Below are 21,148 nucleotides of genomic sequence, written 5' to 3'. Positions count from 1 at the left end.
GACACCAAAGAGTTGATTTGCATACTCAGCAGTGATGCATTGTGGGAGACATCATATGCCCCTCTCATCTGAATTATCACTAATACGTCTATTTTAGAAAGGCAAAATTCTGTTTTGCAAAGCATTTTTGAACTTTTTTAGCCCCTTACCCACTCCTAGTAGTTCTGGTTCACCCTAAGCTTGCTGGGCAATCTGTAACTGTTAAGCCTCATAAACACAGTACAATTTTCCATCAGATCGACCAGTGATCTGCTAAGAAATTGTATCATGTGTAGACATCCAAATTGTTCCCAATCAATTTTGTGATCGATTTTGCGTTAAAGTGGTCTGAAACTCTGACATAACATTCAATAAAAATGTGTTTTCCTACTTTTTATTACTCATATTTGCTTTTGTGCACACGTAATATTGTCTGTTTACAAATTACAAGTTTCCAAAGTGTAGTTTTTCTTACCCTGAAAGCTGGCATTGCATTTTATTCTTTTTCTATGATAACTGCTTTTTATTATATATTACAATCTTCTAATGAGTTATTCTGAACACTGACTGTGTGTGCCTGAAGCTGAGACAGCTTCTAAGAGAGTGTTTGTTTACATTCCAGTGTTGATACATTTGTGTTTAACAAGTAAAAAAGATACTGTTATCTCCAGTTTGGATGCGATTTGAAGCTTAAGAGCAGGACAAAGTGCTTTGTTTAACCATTTCAGTGATCTTCTGCTAGAATTTTTTTTCTGGGATAGTAGCTTTCAAGCTGTGAGCAATCTTTTAGAAAGTAGAAAGGCTGACTTTCAGACCACTTTAAGTACCTAAAAATCAATCACAAAATTGATTAGAACCAGTCAGAAATGATTGAATAGATCCGTAGATCGGACGGAAAATTGTACCGTGTGTACTCAGCTTTAATCTGTATTGAGCAAGATTTATCAGCTGTTTCATATAAATTGAGATTTTTAGAGCAGGACTCTAGGTAAGGCTGTTCTTGTTTTTTTCTTCTTTTTTAATGTATGACACATTTTAATCATCTTTAATGAAGCATGTTTTCCGGATAACCTTCAGCCATCAGCTGGCATTGAGTTACCTCGATTTATACCATTTCCCAGAATACCCAAAGCTCCTTATAAGGAAAAACACATTCCTCCCCTCTCTTATTACTGCTGGTTAATTCTAGTTAATTCATTTGCAGCATACTTGAGAAACCTCGGCGTAGAAGCCACACAAGAGCTATAAATTGGCGATCAGCGTAATCTCCACTTAATAATGAACATGGTGAATGACACAGAGTGCCGATAAGTAACAGCAATGTGGCAATCTCATAAACCTCATGCTGGAAAGTGCTGCTTTTTCTGCTTATCGCTACTTTGTGGGCTGAGACCCACCAGAAAGCACAAATAGCTTTCACAATCACTAATCGCTCTTGGTAGCGATCTTTGCAGCATTTTTCAGAGAGATTTCCGGCATATTTTAATTGATTTTGAATTTAATGCAAGCGATATGTATGGCTATTGTGATTTGACAATTCCATAAGTTTGGTAGTAAAAGAGCTGCAAAATCGATTTGTACATTGATGTAACCCTTTAGCCGCCAATTTATTTAGAGGCTTGCAAGTGCTTAAAGGAATACTGTAGAGGGGTCGGGGGAAAATGAGTTGAACTTACCCGGCCGGGGTTTCTAACGGTCCCCCGCAGACATCCTGTGCCCGCGCAGCCACTCACCGATGCTCCGGCCCCGCCTCTGGTTCACTTCTGGAATTTCAGACTTTAAAGTCTGAAAACCACTGCGCCTGCGTTGCCGTGTCCTCGCTCCCACTGACGTCACCAAAAGTATATAGCACAACCCCAGTATGGTCTGTGCCTGTGCAGTACACTCCTGGTGACATCAGTCTGAGATTCCAGAAGTGAATTGGAGGCGGGGCCAGAGCATCGGTGAGTGGCAGAATATCTGCGGGGGACCATTAGAAGCCCTGGGTAAATTCAACTCATTTTCCCCCGACCCCCACTACAGTATTCCTTTAAGGCCAATTTATTTTTGCACATTTTTTTTCTTATTTCTTATTGTGAGAAAACGCGGAAAAGCCGCCGCGGGTGCTCAGAGCAAGGCGGCTGATTCCGCGTCCAACACGGCAGGTTGCGCGCGTGGGCCTGCATCTACTAGCATGATTGAATGCGGAGAAACTGCCGCATGTCCTGAGAACAAGGCGGCGGATTCCACGTCCGACGCGGCGGTTTGCACGCATGGGCCTACATCTGGCAGTATGGCTGAACGCGGAGGAACCGCCGCATGCTCTGATAGCGGTGCGGCTGGTTCTGCGCTCAGCACAGTGGATGGTTTGCAGCACAGGTCTGGTGTGGCTGGGACTGATAGTCCACACAGGTTCAGAAGGAAGCGCGCGCGCGCTGAGAGGCAGAGCTTTTATGACAGCCAGAAGGGAGTCAGCTGACCAAGCCGGTCAGCTGACAATTCCACCACTTCCCATTGGTCCAGCACTTAGGGGAGGCGCTGGAGAGCGCCTTGCTATATATACTGGGTGCTGGTCATTCTCTGGTTGTCTGCCGTTGCGATCACTACGTGGAAGCACTCAGACCTTTTTGTCCGATTCTGTGTTATTCTTTAGACCAGTTCCAGGGTGTTGATGATCATGGACCTCACACCCCAGATTAGGAATACTGTATATTATCTGTGTATATTGACTAGTTCCAGGGTGTTGATGACTATGGAGCTCACACCCAAGACTAGGAATTAGCTTTACCATCCTGTTATATCTTCAGACTAGTTCCAGGGTGTTGATGATCAAGGAGCTCACACCTTTAGACTAGACAATTGTTGATTATTTGTTATGACCTTCTGCTTTTCCTGACCTCTCTTCTGATGTCTGATTTGGTACTTCGCTATATCTGATACTCCGTTGCCAAACCTTGCTTGCCTTAGGATTCTGTATCAGTCTCTTTCCTCTGTATCTGATCTGTCTGTCTGTTGCCGACCTGGCTTGTCCGATCTCGAGAACTATCTCCTCTGTTTAGAGATAGTTCACAGATCTGTCAGTGACACTTCACCATTGGTGTCACTCACACTCTGGTCCTTCCCACTCTCAGCCTGACTCCTCCCCTTGGGGAGCCTCAGGCCTTGGAAGGAACCTGTGCTTTGGGCAGTATCTCTTACTGCCTTGCATCCTCTATACGGAGGCTCTCCTCAAAGTATTACTGTTGCACCAAACACTCATATTACTCAGGTGTCCAGAGGTGAGAGATATATCTGATTATCGGTGATACTGCAGATCATCTATAATCGGGTATATATCTGTATTCTCGGTGATACTGCAGATCACCGGTAATCAGATCCTCTCTGTGTTACACCGATCGTTACACTTATATTTTGCTGTTTCTAATTAGTACTGCTGCTATGTGTATTTATGGCCGCTTATCACTAGGGTTGCTATACACCAGCGGTTCTGGATGCTAGCCTGGCTTACAGGGACAAAAAGAGATAATTTGCATATTCAGTAGTGGTGCATTGTGGGTAACCCCAAATGTTCACTTATAGCTGAATTATTTCAGATTTCCTTCTGTTGTAGAGAAAGCAGATTACACCAAGCGGCACTTTTCTGGTGATTAGTTCAATGTATAACTCCTAGTTTCCCATTGTGTATGAGATGTGGTCTCTAGCACTGACTACTAGTGACATCTTGTGGTAGACTAGGGGTATTGCAGATGGCAATGACTTCCATTATGATAATTCTAGCTCAGTGTGTATTCTGCTTAGTAGTGAGATTGTATGGTGCGATATTACTTTGTGTTGTGTGAAATACACAGAGAAGCTGCTCTTTTTGGCTGCCTCCAGTATGTAGAGTGTTGGAGCTGTATTTGCAGATGTGGTTGGTGTCCACAGTCACATTTAACTGACCGCTTTTCAGCTGATGAGCAATCCTGCAGCCAGGGGTGTGTAACTACAGGGCAGCAGCCCCTGTGACTGAAGGGGGACCCAAAGGTGTAGAGGGGCCCCCAACTACTAACCGTACCTCCCTCCGATACTCCAGATCTGGTGTTATTGTGGCTACACTTGTTATGGGTTTGCAGATCCTGATGGCCACACTTGTTACATTACCCCTGGTTGGACCCCGAGGCTGCAAGGGCCAACCAAGGGAGGCAAGGGAAGGGTTGTGAATATTAAGGGGAACCTACCAAAATTTTGCTGGGGTCCCCATTCTTCCTAGTTATGCCCCTGCCTACAGCTTACTATGTGACATCATGTTCTTTGGCTCAGGAGAATCAGCCTTGGAGGGTTGTTGCCTTGTGGCCCAAAAAGTCTATAATACCGCATAAGGGAAATTACTGAACCTGACATTTTTTCTCAAACGTGTCTAAAGGTGGCCACACACGATACAATAAAATGATCCGATTTTACGGCAATTCGATAAAAACGATCGTATCTTCCGAAAAAGATCGAAAGCTTTTTTTTTCATTCGACTGAAAAATCCGATCAGATTTCCCGTTTTCTTCGATTTTTATCGATCCGGAATTCCAGATATTTTTCTTCACTCTCTCTAAAGGTGGCCACACACCTACAGTTTTTTAAATATCTGTTCAATTTAAGAATTGCAATCAATTTTTCTGACTGATTATAACATTTCAAAAATCTGACCAATGTACCACACACATATACTCAATTTTTTCAATTATGATAAAAATGATTGGAAACTCAGAGAAAATTGCTAGGGTGTGTATATTAATAAATTGCCAATCCAACACACACCATACAATCTTTAGTAGAAATTGAAGAGAAATATCTGGCATTCCGGATCAATTTAAATAGGAAAAAACGGGAAATCTGATCGGATTTTTCAGTCGAATGAAAAAAAAGCTTTCGTTTTTTTTAGAGAGATACGATCGTTTTTATCGAATTACTGTAAAATCTGATAATTTTATTGTATCGTGTGTGGCCACCTTAAAGATTGTATGGTGTGTGTTAGATTGCCCATTTATTAATATACACACCCTAGCAATTTTGTCAGAGTTTTCAATCATTTTTATCATAATTGGGGAAAAATTGAACATAGGTTGTGTGGTACATTGGTCATATTTTTGAAATGTTACAATCAGTCAGAAAAATTGATTGCAATTCTTAAATTGAACAGATATTTAAAAAAAATTGTATGGTGTGTGGCCACCTTTAGTGAAATGAATCAACTGTAGTAATTAAAGGGAATCTGAAGTGAAAATAAACTTATGATATAATGATTTGTATGTGTAGTACAGCTAAAAATTAAAACATTAGCAGCAGAGATATGTCTAATATTGTTTCCAGTACAGTAAGAGTTAGGAAACTCGTAGAGAGCTCTGTCTTCTGAAGCTTGTTATCTCAACTGCCTGTCACTGTATTTTGTTTTTTCTGCAGAGGAAAGTTCAAAAGTTCATTAGCCTGCTTTGTGAAATTATTTAGAGTGCTCGGTGTAATGTGTAAACTGCAAATACAGGTCCTTCTAAAAAAAATTTACATATTGTGATAAAGTTCATTATTTTCTGTAATGTACTGATAAACATTAGTCTTTCATATATTTTAGATTCATTACACACAACTGAAGTAGTTCGAGCCTTTTATTGTTTTAATATTGATGATTTTGGCATACAGCTCATGAAAACCCAAATTTCCTATCTCAAAAAATTAGCATATTTCATCCGACCAATAAAAGAAAAGTGTTTTTAAAACAAAAAAAGTCAACCTTTAAATAATTATGTTCAGTTATGCACTCAATACTTGGTCGGGAATCCTATTGCAGAAATGACTGCTTCAATGCGGCGTCACCGGCGTGGCATGGAGGCAATCAGCCTGTGGCACTGCTCAGGTGTTATGGAGGCCCAGGATGCTTCGATAGCGGCCTTAAAGTGAACCAGAGACGAAGCACCCTTGTGTATTTTACCATAGAAATCAGTGGGAACATTAGAGAAAACATTTACCATGCTCTCTGTTCCATCCTCACTGCTAAAAGTGTCTGTTATCTAGCTGAGATAAGAATCCCGGACTGAGCATTGATTCTGGCTTTGCTATAATGACTCAGCTATAATGATTCCTGAGCAAAGCCAGCAGGGGGCAGGCTTGGACTTGAAGACAGCAAAGAACACAGTCTCAGCTATAATTATTCTGTAGCAAAGCCAGACCGACTGCTTAGTCGGGATTCTTATCTTAGAGGTGATAACAGGCAAATTAAACAGAGAACAATGTAACAAAGAGCAGATTAGGTGTTTACTGTCATGTTCCCACTGATTTATAAGGTAAAATACATGAGGTTGCTTCATCTCTGGTTCTCTTTAAGCTCATCCAGAGTGTTTGGTCTTGCGTCTCTCAACTTTCTATCCCACAGATTCTCTATGGGGTTCAGGTCAGGAGAGTTGGCAGGCCAATTGAGCACAGTAAAACCATGGTCAGTAAACCATTTACCAGTGGTTTTGACACTGTGAGCAGGTGCCAGGTCGTGCTGCAAAATGAAATCTTCATCTCCATAAAGCTTTTCAGCAGATGGAAGCATGAAGTGCTCCAAAATCTCCTGATAGCTAGCTGCATTGACCCTGCCCTTGATAAAACACAGTGAACCAACACCAGCAGCTGACATGGCACCCAAGACCATCACTGACTGTGGGTACTTGACACTGGACTTCAGGCATTTTGGCATTTCCCTCTCCCCAGTCTTCCTCCAGACTCTGGCACCTTGATTTCTGAATGACATGCAAAAGTTGCTTTCATCCGAAAAAAGTACTTTGGACCACTGAGCAACAGTCCAGTGCTGCTTCTCTGTAGCCCAGGTCAGGCGCTCCGGCCGCTGTTTCTGGTTCAAAAGTGGCTTGACCTGGGGAATGTGGCATCTGTAGCCCATTTCCTGCACACGCCTGTACACGGTGGTTCTGGATGTTTCTACTCCAGACTCAGTCCACTGCTTCCGCAGGTCCCCCAAGGTCTGGAATCGGTCCTTCTCCACAATCTTCCTCAGGGTCCGGTCACCTCTTCTCATTGTGCAGCGTTTTCTGCCACACTTTTTCCTTCCCACAGACTTCCCACTGAGGTGCCTTGATACAGCACTCTGGGAACAGCCTATTCGTTCAGAAATTTCTTTCTGTGTCTTACCCTCTTGCTTGAGGGTGTCAATGATGGCCTTCTGGACAGCAGTTAGGTCGACAGTCTTACCCATGATTGCGGTTTTGAGTAATGAACCAGGCTGGGAGTTTTTAAAGCCTCAGGAATCTTTTGCAGGTGTTTAGAGATAATTAGTTGATTCAGATGATTAGGTTATTAGCTCGTTTAGAGAACCTTTTCATGATATGCTAATTTTTTGAGATAGGAAATTTGGGTTTTCATGAGCTGTATGCCAAAATCATCAATATTAAAACAATAAAAAGCTTGAACTACTTCAGTTGTGTGTAATTAATCTAAAATATATGAAAGTCTAATGTTTATCAGTACATTACAGAAAATAATGAACTTTATCACAATATGCTAATTTTTTTAGAAGGACCTGTATTAGAGAATGATGCAATGTTATAAAAAAAAATTATATAATTGAAAATAAAAATATGAGACTATTTTATTTGCTACTAGTGTTCTATTAATTATCTGTACGACACAACCAATTCATTATATCTTATTTTTTTTTTCGCTTCAGTGTCACTTTAAAAGTTTATTTCATGAGCTGCAGTTGCATGTAATCACAAGCCCTTTCAAATACTTGTTTTATGTGTATGTACGAAAGTGATTTGTATTCCACACATGACAGTTATTTTTCTCTGTCTCGGTCTTGCAGCCTCTGCAGAGATGGGGTCATGAATTGTGAGTCCAGCGAAACAGGTGAGAGTTATCTATTTGTATCTCTTTATCCACTGAGGACCATAATGTTATTCAGTTTATAGAGAGAGCTCTGTGTAGTCCAGATCTGTGCTTTTGTGGTGCTCAATAGCATCTATAGATGGTTGATTGCATATCTGGGCCACAGTCAGATGCTGGAAGCCAGAGCACTTAGGTTTGTTGTAAATTCTTTGACATCTCCGGAACCTGCATGAGATTGACCGCCACTGTATTTTCATACTGTCTGGCCAAATTGTACCCCCTGTGTCTTGCACCCATTCCTGTCAGCTCATCAGGATAGAGGTTGGCACTCCAAAGCAGGGATGCCCATCTGGATTTCGGATATCCGGGTAACCCGGATATCCAAACTTTTTTACACTATCGGATTCGGGTTCCAGATTTTTTAAAAATCCGGATAGCTATCTGCGGATATTTGGACGCATAATCTGGATATCCGCGGATATTGCAGATATCCGGATCCGAAACCGATTACAAAGATGAAAAACCCTCCACCCTCCTCCTCCTCACTGTTCATGGATCTTGTCTTCCAGGGATTTGTAGGATGTCAAAAGCAAGCTCACATACTTTGGCCAGGATTCGAACCCAGGTCAACTGATTGGAAGACAGGTATGCTCACCACTATACCACCAACATTACAGGCTGAAGCCAGCCAGTTCACTCATCTCTTCAACTACAAGAAAGGCCCAGGAGTAGTCTTAGCTACCGTAATATCTATGTTAAGGCAGGGCCCTTATTACACTTTCTCTTACAGGGCTATGAAAACCGTTTTGCCCATGCGATAAAGCGAGGTGCAAAAATGAAATCATGCCTAGCAGAGGATGGTTTCGATCCCTCGACCTCTGGGTTATGGGCCCAGCACGCTTCCGCTGCACCACTTTGCTGCCACACAGTGAATGCTTCGTTGTAGGAAAAAGTGGCGTTAAACTTCTTGGAGCAGACTTACTTCCTCCCTCCAAAAGACATACATACATCCCCATAAAATCATTTAGCAGTAACTGCATGCACAGTCTCTGTGGCGCAATTGGTTAGTGCATTCGGCTGTTAACTGAAAGGTTGGTGGTTCAAGCCCACCCAGGGACGGCCTTGCCTTTTGTGTTCAACAGTTATCTGAAGAGAACCCCAGATAGCAATTTAGCAGCAACTGCGTGCACAGTCTCTGTGGCGCAATTGGTTAGTGCATTCGGCTGTTAACCGAAAGGTTGATGGTTCAAGCCCACCCAGGGACGGCCTTGCCTTTTGTGTTCAACAGTTATCTGAAGAGAACCCCAGATGGCAATTTAGCAGCAACTGCGTGCACAGTCTCTGTGGCGCAATTGGTTAGTGCATTCGGCTGTTAACCGAAAGGTTGATGGTTCAAGCCCACCTAGGGATGGCCTTGCCTTTTGTGTTCAACAGTTGTCCGAAGAGAACGGTTAACAGCCAAATGCGCTAACCAGTTGCGCCACAGAGACTGTGCGCCCAGTTGCTGCTAAATGATTTTATGGGGATGTATGTGTGTCTTTTGGAGGGAGGAAATAAGTCTGCTCCAAGAAGTTTAATGCCACTTTTTCCTACAACGAAGCATTCACTGTGTGGCAGCAGAGTGGTGCAGCAGGAGTGTGCTGGGCCCATAACCCAGAGGTTGATGCATCAAAACCATCCTCTGCTAGGCATGATTTCATTTTTGCACCTCGCTTTATCGCATGGGCAAAACGGTTTTCATAGCCCTGTAAGAGAAAGTGTAATAAGGGCCCTGCCGTAAGATAGATATTATGGTAGCTAACACTACTCCTGGGCATTTCTTGTAGTTGAAGAGATGAGTGAACTGGCTGGCTTCAGCCTGTAATGTTGGTGGTATAGTGGTGAGCATAGCTGCCCTCCAAGCAGTTGACCTGGGTTCGATTCCTGGCCAATGTATGTGAGCTTGCTTTTGACATCCTACAAATCCCTGTAAGACAAGATCCATGAACAGTTAGGAGGAGGAGGGTATCCGGATCCGAATCAATTTGGATTTTCAAAAGTACTATCCGAGCACTCCTGCTCCAAAGTTATATGTCAGATCATTTATAAAAGTGCCCATTAACGTTACAATTTTTAGCGAACAATCATTCAGATTAAAAGAAGAGGTTATGTTTAATCGATCCACACCACTAAAAAATCCAACTTGCGATCATATCTCCACCAGTTGTGATCATATCTATGAGAAAATCCACGTGGTCATTTCTTTAAAGGACAACTGAAGTGAGAGGTATATGGAAGATGCCATATTTATATCCTTTTAAGCAATACCGGTTTCCTGGCTGTCCTGCTGATCCTCTGCCTCTAATACTTCTAACCATACACCATAAACAAACATGCAGCAGATCAGGTGTTTCTGACATTATTGTCAGATCTGACAACAATAGCAGCATGCTTGTTTCTGGTGTTATTGAGACACTACTGCAGCCAAATAGATCAGCAGGGCTGCCAGGCAACTGGTATTGATTAAAAGGAAATAAATATGGAAGCCTCCAAATTCTTTGCAGTTAAGTTGTCCTTTAAAGATTTGATCGATATTGTGATCACTTGGGGTCGTATAGGCCCATCAGCTTTTCTGTTTTCATACAATACGATTGAAATACTCTGATCAAAAATACCATTGTTTTAAAAAATTGTACCGTTAGTGGACAGAAACATGTGCAGGACAGGGAAGCCCAAGGGAGATGTGCACAGAGACAGGCGGCCTATACTGACAGTATTGCCTGCTTCGCCACCATGCATTCGCCTGCATTTTCTCACCTTCTCTACCAAATATCTTTATATGTACATAGCCGGCCCGCTCATGAGGCGGGGTGAAACTTTTGCCTCAGGCGGCACTTCTTGGGGGCAACAACCGCCCGTCCGTGGGTGCGGGGGGGGGGGGTGGCCGCCGAGCTGGAGGGGTAGCGGGCAGGAAGGGGGAATTGGGCCTAGCGGTGGGGAGGGGGGTCGAACCTCCCTCGCCTGGGTCCCCCGATCTGCGCTCCACCTCCAGCTTTAAATGGCTCCATAGCTGCCGATAGTAAGAGGGACGGACGGGGATCACTCACCTCTTCCGGTTCCAGCGTGCGCTCCACTGACGTCACTTCCTGCAACGCCGCCCACTTACAATACAGTAGGCAGCGTTGCAGGAAGTGACGTCAGTGGAGCGCACTCTGGAACCGGAAGAGGTGAGTGATCCCCGCCCATCCCTCTTACTATCGGCTGCTAAGTAACAATTTAAAGCTGGAGGGGGAGCGCAGATCGGGGGACCCAGGGGAGGGGGGGGGGGGGGGCGGCAATTTTTTCTAAGTTTGCCTCAGGCAGGCAAAAAGTCTAGGACGGCCCTGTATATGTACTTAGCTATTTAAAATGTACTAAAAGTAGAAAATACAAATAGTACTAAAGTACTTATTTTAGATATTTTCTTGTTGCTTTGGGCATAAAAAATATCAAAAGGAAAAGTTAATTGAATAAATTACAATTTGGGTAAAGAGGCACCAGTGTGAATAAATGGATTAAAAACAAGATAAAATTGAAAAATGAGGTGGCTTACCTCAATGACGAGATCTTTGTATAGACAAAGAAATATTGATTTAGCACAGGCAACGCGTTTCACGGGTCTAAGCCCGCTTCCTCAGGCTAACAACAGTGCCAATTCCAAATAGCCGATCAGAGGCTCCCTTTGCTAAGAGTTAAAAGAGTCCTTTAACTCTTGAATTACATTCTAGTTTATGTGACAAATAACTAAGGTGAAATAATTGAAGACAAAATTTTGTACATACTGTATAACCCATTGATTCAGTCCAGTGTTCTCCCCAGAAATTTACATAGCCGGGTGGGGTGTGAGGGGGAAACACAGGGTCGGTGAAACTGCTTACAGCGTAGGAGGAGAAGGAGTAGTCAACAAAATTCGATGGGTGGAACACCCGGCTAATAGATCCTGGGGAGAACACTGCAGTCACATAATGTTCCTTTCCCAGCTGATGGTTTTACTCCATTCTGTTCCCTCAGCATCAGAGTGTCCGCCTGGTCTGTTGTATTACAACTGTAGCCAGCCTGATGTGGACATTGAACTGAGCAGAGAGAGAACCTGCGAGAACCTGTTACTGAACATCACAGCGTCCTCCCATCTGCCGTGTGTGTCAGGCTGCATCTGCCCCAGAGGGTAACTACATGTGTATGCGTGTGCTACGTGCATTGTCATGTGTGTGTCCTCTGTCCTCTGTCTGTCCTAATTCACCACAACTCCCGTAAAGAGGCCCTGTAGTGACATATAGTAGAATGTAGTAAATTTTTCAGGATACCCATTTTTACAGTAATCATCCTGGTTTCAGCATCAGAAACACTTCTTGTAGCTATATATTGCTGTGTTTTGGTTTGTAGCCCCACCCTCCCAGTGATGCTTAGCCTAGGCCGATTAGCCCCGCCCCCAAGCATTCTAGGAGACCAGGTATAATTTCTATTGGCTTTGGAATTTACCTCACAGTGCATTCTGGAACACCAGGTATTATTTTCACTGGCTTTGGGATTCTTAGAAACAAACATTCTGCCGAGCTGCACCTGACGGGACTAAATATTGAAGCAGGTTGCTACGGCACTCAGCGCCAAGCATCAAAGATGGACGCTGTCATAGCAGCAATGATATGATGCGCGCCCTGTGCAAGAGAAATGTGAGGATCCAGCAATTGCCAGACCGCGAATGACATCTCCCTCAGAGCTGCTATGACTCGGAGGGAGAATAGTATTTAAAGCCACTGGGGATTTTAGCAGCAGCAGGGAGAGCCGTCATTTGGCTCGCCCTGCACCCAACCCACCAGCAGCTATACCAAATGTATAAAAATGGTGCCGCCTGTGATAAATTTCAGAATGTAAATCGGGGTGAGGAAAAAATTTACAACAGTCACTACAGTTCCTCTTTAACCACTTGAGGACCGTAGGCTTACAACCCCCTCGTGACCAGGCTATTTTTTACAATTTAGGGCACGGCAGCTTTAAGGCCTCGCTGCAGGGCCGTACAACTCAGCACACAAGTGATCCCCCCCCTTTTCTGCCCACCAACTGAGCTTTCTGTTGGTGGGCTCTGATCCCTGCTGGCGTGTTTATTTATTTGTATTTGTTTTTATTACATAAATATTACAATTTTTTTTAAATACCTGCCCCTCCCTCCCCCAGCCAGCCAATCACATCGAATGGCTGTTATAGGCATCAGTCTATGACAGCCAATCGCCTTTGTGCCTCCAGAGGGGACAGCCGTGCCGCACGGCTGTCCCCAGTACAGCGCTGCCTTAGAACGCAGCGATGTACAGCATAAATAGTCTAACATTCTCCTAGCGGCGATCGCCGCAGGTAGACTGATGTTGGAGCGGAGCTCTGTCATTCAAGTGGAGATGTGCGTACATCGGCGCGCTCGATCTCCTGCAAAACCCCAACCCCGGGACTTGACGCCAATTGGCGTTAGGCGGTCCTGGGCTGCTGCCACTTCCATGCCAATTGGAGTGACGCGGTCGTTAGGTAGTTAAAGTGTACCAGAGCTAATAGAAATTAAAAGTTTTATACATACCTGGAGCTTCCTCCAGCCCCATCTGCACAGATCGCTCCCACGCCGCCATTCTTAGTCTTCTGTATCACCGGTACCGGTTCCAGGAACTTCAGGCAGTCGCGGCCAGTCTGCGCAAAAGAAGTGCGCCCTCTATGTAGCTCTCTAGCAGCCGCCAGAGACATACGTAGGGGGAGCACTTCTTTTGCGCAGACAGGTCGCAACTGGCTGAAGTTACGGGACCTGGTACCGAAGAGGGAGAAGACTGAGGACGGCGGCGTGGAAGCGATCTATGCGGATGGGGCTGGAGGAAGCCCCAAGTATGTATAAAACTCCCCCATATGACTTTCCTAGTGTTCTAGGGCTTCCCCTCTAATAGAGCTTCCCTGGTGGCCTAGAGTGGGCCACACATAGTGCAAAGTAGGAAAACCCCTTGAGGGCCAAATTTAATGGCTCAGAGGGCCAGATTTGGCCCGCGGGCCAGAGTTTGACATGTATGCTGTAGTGCAGTCGCTATGCAAGGGTAATTTGGGGTTCCAGTGATTGCCAGTCCCTGAATTACTTCTCTCTGCGAGGTGCTATGACTTGGAGGGGGAATAGTATTTAACACCGCTGGGAACCCTGCACCCAACCCACCGGCGGCGTACTAAAACGTACCCATTTACCTTGCTTCCTGCCTTCTTACCTGCAGCGCAGCAATTCTCTCGTTCATTGTTTATCTTGCCAGTCATTTTTGTGCACCAAATCAGAATACACCTGCCAGTTTCCCAAGGAGCTAAGGCAAAGAACTAGCAGGTTTGGTTAATATGATGTGTAACAATGTTATATTAATAGACAAAAATTGCCCATTTGCTACACGAGTCCTTACAGGGTGTTATCAGGATGCTTCAGACTTTACACTTCAGCTAGTTTGCCTTCATATTTTACGTATGAGGGCTGCAAAACTGCTGCTCATCCCAGGACCTTCCCCGACCAGCAGGTGCATGCTAGGATCAAGTGTCAGATAAGCAGCTTACACACATTCCACAGAAATAAGCATGTTTTAATTCACCAGCACTGATACTACAGACATAATGTGACTTGGAGGATTCTCAGTCTACAACACTGCCAAGGCTGCTATTCATTCAGTGCTGAGGAAAGACTTCTGGATCAACTGCACTGATATCCTAAAATCTAACCTCAACTAAGCTGATAGCCTGGAATCCTACCTCAGATGGTCAGTTTCCTCCATCTCCTTAGATTGATTGTCAGTCTCCCCCAATCTACTGATAATGTGATAATGATGGTCAGTTTCCCCTCCATCTCCTGGTAATGATGGTCAGCCCCCCCCCCCCATCTCCTGGGAATGATGATCAGTCTCCCCCCATCTCCTGATAATGATGGTCAGTCCCCCCCCCCCCCCATCTCCTGGGAATGATGATCAGTCTCCCCTCATCTCCTGATAATGATGGTTAGTCTCCCCCCATCTCCTGATAATGATGGTTAGTCTCCCCCCATCTCCTGATACTGATGGCTAGTCCCCCTCCCCCCATCTCCTGAGAATGGTAGTCAGTTTCCCCCTATCTCCTGATGACGATGGTTACCTAGTCTCCATCCCATCTCCTGATGATGATGATGATGTTCTGCCTCCCCCATCTCCTGAGAATGATGGTCTGTCTCCCCCTTCTACTCCTGAGAATGATGGTTGGTCCCCCCCCATTTCCTGATAACGATGGTCTCTTTATCCCCATCTTCTGATAAGGATGGTCATTTCTTGGTAATGATGGTCTGTCTCCCCCTTCTACTCCTGAGAATGATGGTCTGTCTCCCCCTTCTACTCCTGAGAATGATGGTCTGTCTCCCCCTTCTACTCCTGAGAATGATGGTCTGTCTCCCCCTTCTACTCCTGAGAATGATGGTTGATCCCCCCTATTTCCTGATAACGATGGTCTCTTTATCCACATCTCCTGATAAGGATGGTCAGTCTCCCTTCCATTTCTTGGTAATGATGGTCTCTCTCCCCCTCTCATTCCCATTTGGCTGCCCCATTCGCACACTGCCTTTCTGCATCCAGTTTGCATTTTCCACATGAGGAATCACAGTAAATAGCACAGCTGCCATTTGATGTCTTTCCAGAAGTCTGTGGAGCGTGCATTAGGCAGAGCTTTCATGAGCAATAAATGTGAAGTGTTGATGGTTTCAACAAATGTTAATAAAAGGTGTTGTCATGGCTGCCGGCTGTGAAGTGAAGTAGAGCTTTATTCGTCTTTGAAGGAAGGTGTAAGGCTGATATATGGTTTATTTTCATACTGGGATCTCCGGATACCTGTTCTCTACATAAAACGTGATTGTGATGTAACAGCATCTGATTCAAGGACATGAGCAAGGCCAGGAGGGGTTTGGGTGTCACACGTGGAGGACCTCTGGTGGCTGGGAAGTGGCATTACTCTCGGCATGCCACCTACATCCCTAAGGCCTGGTTCACACATAAATCTGTAAATTTCCAGTCCAGTACTGTCCTGTCCTGTCCGTTTTGTATCAGTTTTCTATCAGTTTTATCTGACAGGATTGGAAATGTACACCTTTTATGTGCGAACACACCCATAGAAATACATACAAAACTGATAAAAAACCAGGACTGGACCTGGAGGGACATTGACATACATGGGGGATCTAGATTCCCTGCGGTGATATGGTCATTGCAATAGATGCAGGAAGGAAGAGTTTAATGTTGGCTCTGTACAAATTAACAAGCTGACACATCATTGCATTCCAGTGGTTCTGGAGGTGTGTTTAGCTTCTAAGGGTACAATGGTTAATTTGCATATATTCAGCAGTGTTGCTCTGGGAGACATCTCAAGCTCACTCCAACCTGAATTATCGCAAATTCTTTCTGTTTTAGGAAAGCAAACTTTTGTTTTTGTTTAGGGGAGTCATGGTCACTACTAAGGAAGGGTCTATGGTTGCACTTGTTATGAGAGGGAATGGTCATTGCCACTACACTTGTTATATGAGGATAGGGATGGCAGAGGGGGATCACCAGGCCTGGACCAAGATATCACCTTCCCACATCTAGCAGACATAGCTGTAGATGCCTTTAAGGTAAGCATCCAATTTAAATGTAAGTATAGAATTCACCATAACTGTTTCCACATTTAACCACTCTTATGAAAAAAAAAAAACCTTTTCTAAGCAAAATCTACATTGTAAACTCACAAGGGCAGGGTCCTCCCCCTAGGATTTCCTGTTTCTGGTATACTTTATCAAATGAACATACACCAGTAATGGTGAGGTTTCAAACCACACTTGATGTATGTATGTATGTACAGTATGTATGTATTGTATTTTGTGTTTGCGTTCCTGGATGCTCTTATTGTACTTTGTGTTGAACTAACTTAAGCATCTATGGTCCTCACTATTGTCAGTTTTGTATTATGTACGGCACCACGGAAAGTGTAAATATAATAGTAATTCAAATCTCCTTCCCTCCATGCACAGTTCATGTTCTCCTATCCTTTGTATAGATCTAGGTATGAAAAACGTATCTGTGATCTGTGTGTTACTCTGTTGTCCTCCAGGTTGGTAAAACATGGCAGTGAATGTTTTGCCCCAGAAGCTTGCCCGTGCTCTTGGAAGGGGAAGGAGTATTTTCCAGGTGACATTGTGAATTCCTCATGCCACACATGGTAAGTTCTGTAAAGTCATGTCTGAGGAGCGTGTATGTACATAACTTTTCTGTCTGATTATGCCTAGTGCAGGCAACTCATTTGACATCTGCATATGAGAGACTCTATCTGCAGATACTGTCTAGAAAGCCACTAGTAGTAGAGTATTGTACCATGTTAGCCCTCAGTTAAGCACTAAGTTTTGAAATCCGATGATACAATTTATAGGCTAATTTAAAGAGAGACTCACAAAATACTTGTTTTTTTTTAAAAATCCTCTTTAATGTCAATGCCCTAACTGAAACGCCGCATCCCCACGGCTGAACAGTCCATAAATCACCCCAAACTCCTCAGGGCACATTGCGGGGAGCGCTTCCGTGAAGAGGCAGAGCTTTGGGCTGTAGCTCTGCCTCTACACGTGTCCATCTGCACTAATTGCCGCCTCTCGCCGCCCCTCTCAGTCTTCTTTCACTGAGAGGGGCGGGGGAAAGGTGGCGATCAGCGCTGATTGACACGTGTAGAGGCAGAGCTACAGCCCAAAGCTCTGCCTCCCAGAGCAGTAAAATCCACGACCGGGAAAATCGTGGATTTTTGCCCCGGGGAGTTTGGGGTGATTTATTTAGAGTTCAGCCGCGGGGATGCAGCGTTTCAGTTAGGGCATTGATATTAAAGAAGATTTTAAATGAAAAACCTGTATTTTGAGAGACTTCAGAGTCTCTTTAAAAGAAAAAGAGTAAGCTTTCAGGAAATAAGCCTTCTTCAGACCTGTATGCTGACAAAATGTTTGAATACACTGCTTATATACATTTGGACATCAGAAGGAGGTACAGTACATACCGTATATACTTGAGTATCAGCTGACTTTTTGGGACCAAAAAAGTGGCCCCAAATCATTAAAATAAAACACAAACTCACATTGTGGGTCCATGCACACTGGACCCTTTTGCTTTAACCTCCCTGGCGGTACGCAGTTTCTGAGGCTGCATCCGCGGGAGGGATTTTTTTAGCCTTTGTAGCTAGCATTAGGCTGATCCTTCTGATCCCCCTGATCGTCGCCGCTATACGCTACCTAGCCGTGATCCCGCCAGAGCCGCAGCCTCCCCAATGAGCTTCAGTCATCGCTATGGCGACGATCGGACGTGATGTCTGACGTCATCGACGTTATGATGTCATGGGCAATCCCGATCCTCCCCATAGCGAAGCCAGGAGCTGATTGGAGAGGCTGCGCCATTGCGGGATCGGGGGGGGGGTATGTATAATGGGGGCGATCATAAAAGAGCGGAGGGACTTGGGGGACAATGGTAGCTAGCAAAGTGCTAGCTACAAAGGTTCCAACAATTTTTATTCAAAAATTCCCTCCTGGGGCAGAGAAGTCCTCTCGGGGTTACCGCCAGGGAGGTTAAAACACATCGATACAGCCTCTGATGATGGCGAAAGCCAAAACCTGGTTAGAAAAAAGAATTCTCTGAACTACAGTCTGGTGACGTTCTCAGCACTTGGCACTTTACTGGTTATTGTGCAATAGTGTATTGATGCGTTTAAAGCAAAAGGGTCCAGTGTGCATGGGCCCACCATGTGAGTTTGTGTTTTATTCGAATGGTTTTGAGTTGTTGCAAGAAAGTGTACCCCCTGTGTATGAACTTAGCCCTGACTCCTGCATGTATGTTTTTTTGGGTGACGATCACTGTTCCAATATTGGGTTCAAGGTGTCTGCAGGCTTCACAGTGTGCGGGAGTTACGGCTGGATTTACCATAAGGCACTGTAGGCACGTGCCTACAGGTGCCTGATAATGGAAAGGCGGCTCTCTCCCCTCCCTGAGCACCTCCCTTCCTCCTTCCCTATGCAGAGTCCTGATGAGACTCTAAATGAGAGGTTGATCACCTAGCTCTCTGTATTCCACTGATGAGAGCTTACTTCAGCCAGGGGGACCTCTCGCTAGTGAATACTGAGGTTCTTCTAGTTACCTAATACTTGTGGGCACCGTTAGCTACTTAATATTACGGGTTCTGCCGGCTACCTTATACTAAGGGGCACCTGTAGCTACCTATGATGGGCAAGGGAAGTGACAGCTGGAGCAGTTTGGTGGGGGTTTGTAAATTCCTAGAGGGCAAAGTCTAAGGTGCCAGGACATCTGTGCCTATAGGCTCCCGGGAGGTAAATCTGGGCCTGGCGGGTGTGCAATAGAGAGCACTGAGGAGGAGTGTTTATCTTTGACATACTGTTCCATGGTGGAATGGAAAACCTCTGGCTGCTGATTGATTTTTATCAATACTCTGCGCTTATATTACATCTGCATAATTCTACACTGCAGTGTTTGTCATCATGGATCCTTCCAATGCTCCTTCCAGCCATGCCCAGCCATGTGCACAGTCTACGGAGACCGCCATTTCCGCACCTTTGATGGTTTGGTATTTGATTTCCTTGGAGCATGTAAAGTTCATCTTGTTAAGGTAAGGAGGGAGGGAGGGGCATGTACTAATATATAACTGAGAAGGTGATTAATATATAGGTAGTTCCCTACTTACGAACATCTGATTTACAAACGACCTGCCGGTATCAATGGCCTGTTCTGTGGGAACAAATACTTTTTTTTTTTTTCAAAAAATAATGTAATTTTTAAGAAAATTGATTTTAAAAAAGTAAAAGAAAAAATGTTTTTTAAACTTGGTAAATTGACATTTTGCTGCAGTACACCATACTAAGTGAGAGTGGAGAGGTATATGAATTTATAACGCAGAAGGTAGGAGGGGAATATATTGCACCCCCCTTTTGAGTTACACATTCATGCATGTCTCCCTCTCTCCCCTTGTGGGTTTTATATTCATATATATCTCCCCCCCTCAACTTCCATTCCATATAGCAATATATGCCTCTCATTCCCATTATAGAATTAGGAGAATGAGGCACCTAAAATTAAAAAAGAAGAATAAGGAAAACTTGCAATCTCGGAAGGACAATTAATTATTAAGAAAAAGTTCTATTAAGACAGCAAGAAGGTATCTTGTAACTTAGCAATAACTTCTTTAGATAAATAAAAGTACCCGTACAGAAAACACACATAAAGTAAAATATGCCAATTTGAGAAAATGCTCCAATATGCCAACATCAAGTATGTAATATTATTTATAAAAATAACAATTGGAAATCTCTTTATGCTGTATAATGACCTACCAAATATGTTGATAAAAAGTTGCTATTTACAGTATATAAAATAAAAATAATGAAGCAATTAAGAGTGATGAATAAAACATAGCTTTATTTAAAAATAAGTAAACTGTAAATAGCAGTAATTGATATAATCCTATACATAATTTAATATAGTATTATTATATATTTAGTAGAAAATGTAATCATCCATATAATATTAGGTGGGCAATTTAATTATGTATGTGGATTTTTAATTGGCATTTTTATAAGTAATATTAGATGTTCATGATAGAGGTATAAACTAATTTAATATTTGTCTATATTAATGTAAATGCTAACAAACTTTTATGTGTTGATAAATGTAAGTATATTTGTATTTCTGAAATGGACATGTGAGATATTTTATATAAATTCATTTTACTTAAAAGCCCTCCCAGGAGGTAAGTTTTATTTGTTCTAATTTATATTTTTACTAAAATGTTATTACATGTTGTGGGCTTCTTTCTCCCAAACCCACCCTCTATCATTCATTCATTGGATTATCCTCTTATTGGGATCACCAAGGTTAAGTTTTACCAGCTAGAAAAATGTGTGATGCAAGCCTATAGATTTCTCTTCATTTTTCTTCTCATTAATTAAATCGGGCCAGTGGTGAGATCTGAATGTGTGTATAAATGTATAATAATAAAAGTAAGATTGGATGCATGGATACAAGTAGAATATAGAAGGGGAATAGAGTATAAGTGTAAGAGTACATAACACAGGAGGTGAGAGGTGGGAGGAGTACATAACACAGGAGGTGAGAGGTGGGAGGAGTACATAACACAGGAGGTGGGAGGAGTACATAACACAGGAGGTGAGAGGTGGGAGGAGTACATAACACAGGAGGTGAGAGGTGGGAGGAGTACATAACACAGGAGGTGAGAGGTGGGAGGAGTACATAACACAGGAGGTGAGAGGTGGGAGGAGTACATAACACAGGAGGTGAGAGGTGGG

The 21,148-nt window shown here is 43.6% G+C and overlaps 1 protein-coding gene across 1 annotated transcript in view; it reads left to right on the top strand.

Annotated features, from left to right (window-relative positions):
• The window catches only part of LOC137537950 (mucin-2-like), a 343,213-nt gene that overhangs the window by 106,478 nt on the left and 215,587 nt on the right, over window positions 1-21,148 (top strand). Inside the window, exons 23-26 of the mRNA XM_068259877.1 lie at window positions 7,784-7,827; window positions 11,836-11,989; window positions 16,918-17,025; window positions 19,317-19,455. Of these exons, the coding sequence (XP_068115978.1) occupies window positions 7,784-7,827; window positions 11,836-11,989; window positions 16,918-17,025; window positions 19,317-19,455 (445 nt within the window). The remainder of the gene's footprint in view (window positions 1-7,783; window positions 7,828-11,835; window positions 11,990-16,917; window positions 17,026-19,316; window positions 19,456-21,148) is intronic.

This window comes from Hyperolius riggenbachi, chromosome 11, assembly GCF_040937935.1.
Source record: "Hyperolius riggenbachi isolate aHypRig1 chromosome 11, aHypRig1.pri, whole genome shotgun sequence".
NCBI classification, from domain to species: domain Eukaryota; kingdom Metazoa; phylum Chordata; class Amphibia; order Anura; family Hyperoliidae; genus Hyperolius; species Hyperolius riggenbachi.
Note: the sequence above shows the minus strand (reverse complement) of the source record. Positions and strands in the feature narration are given on the sequence as shown.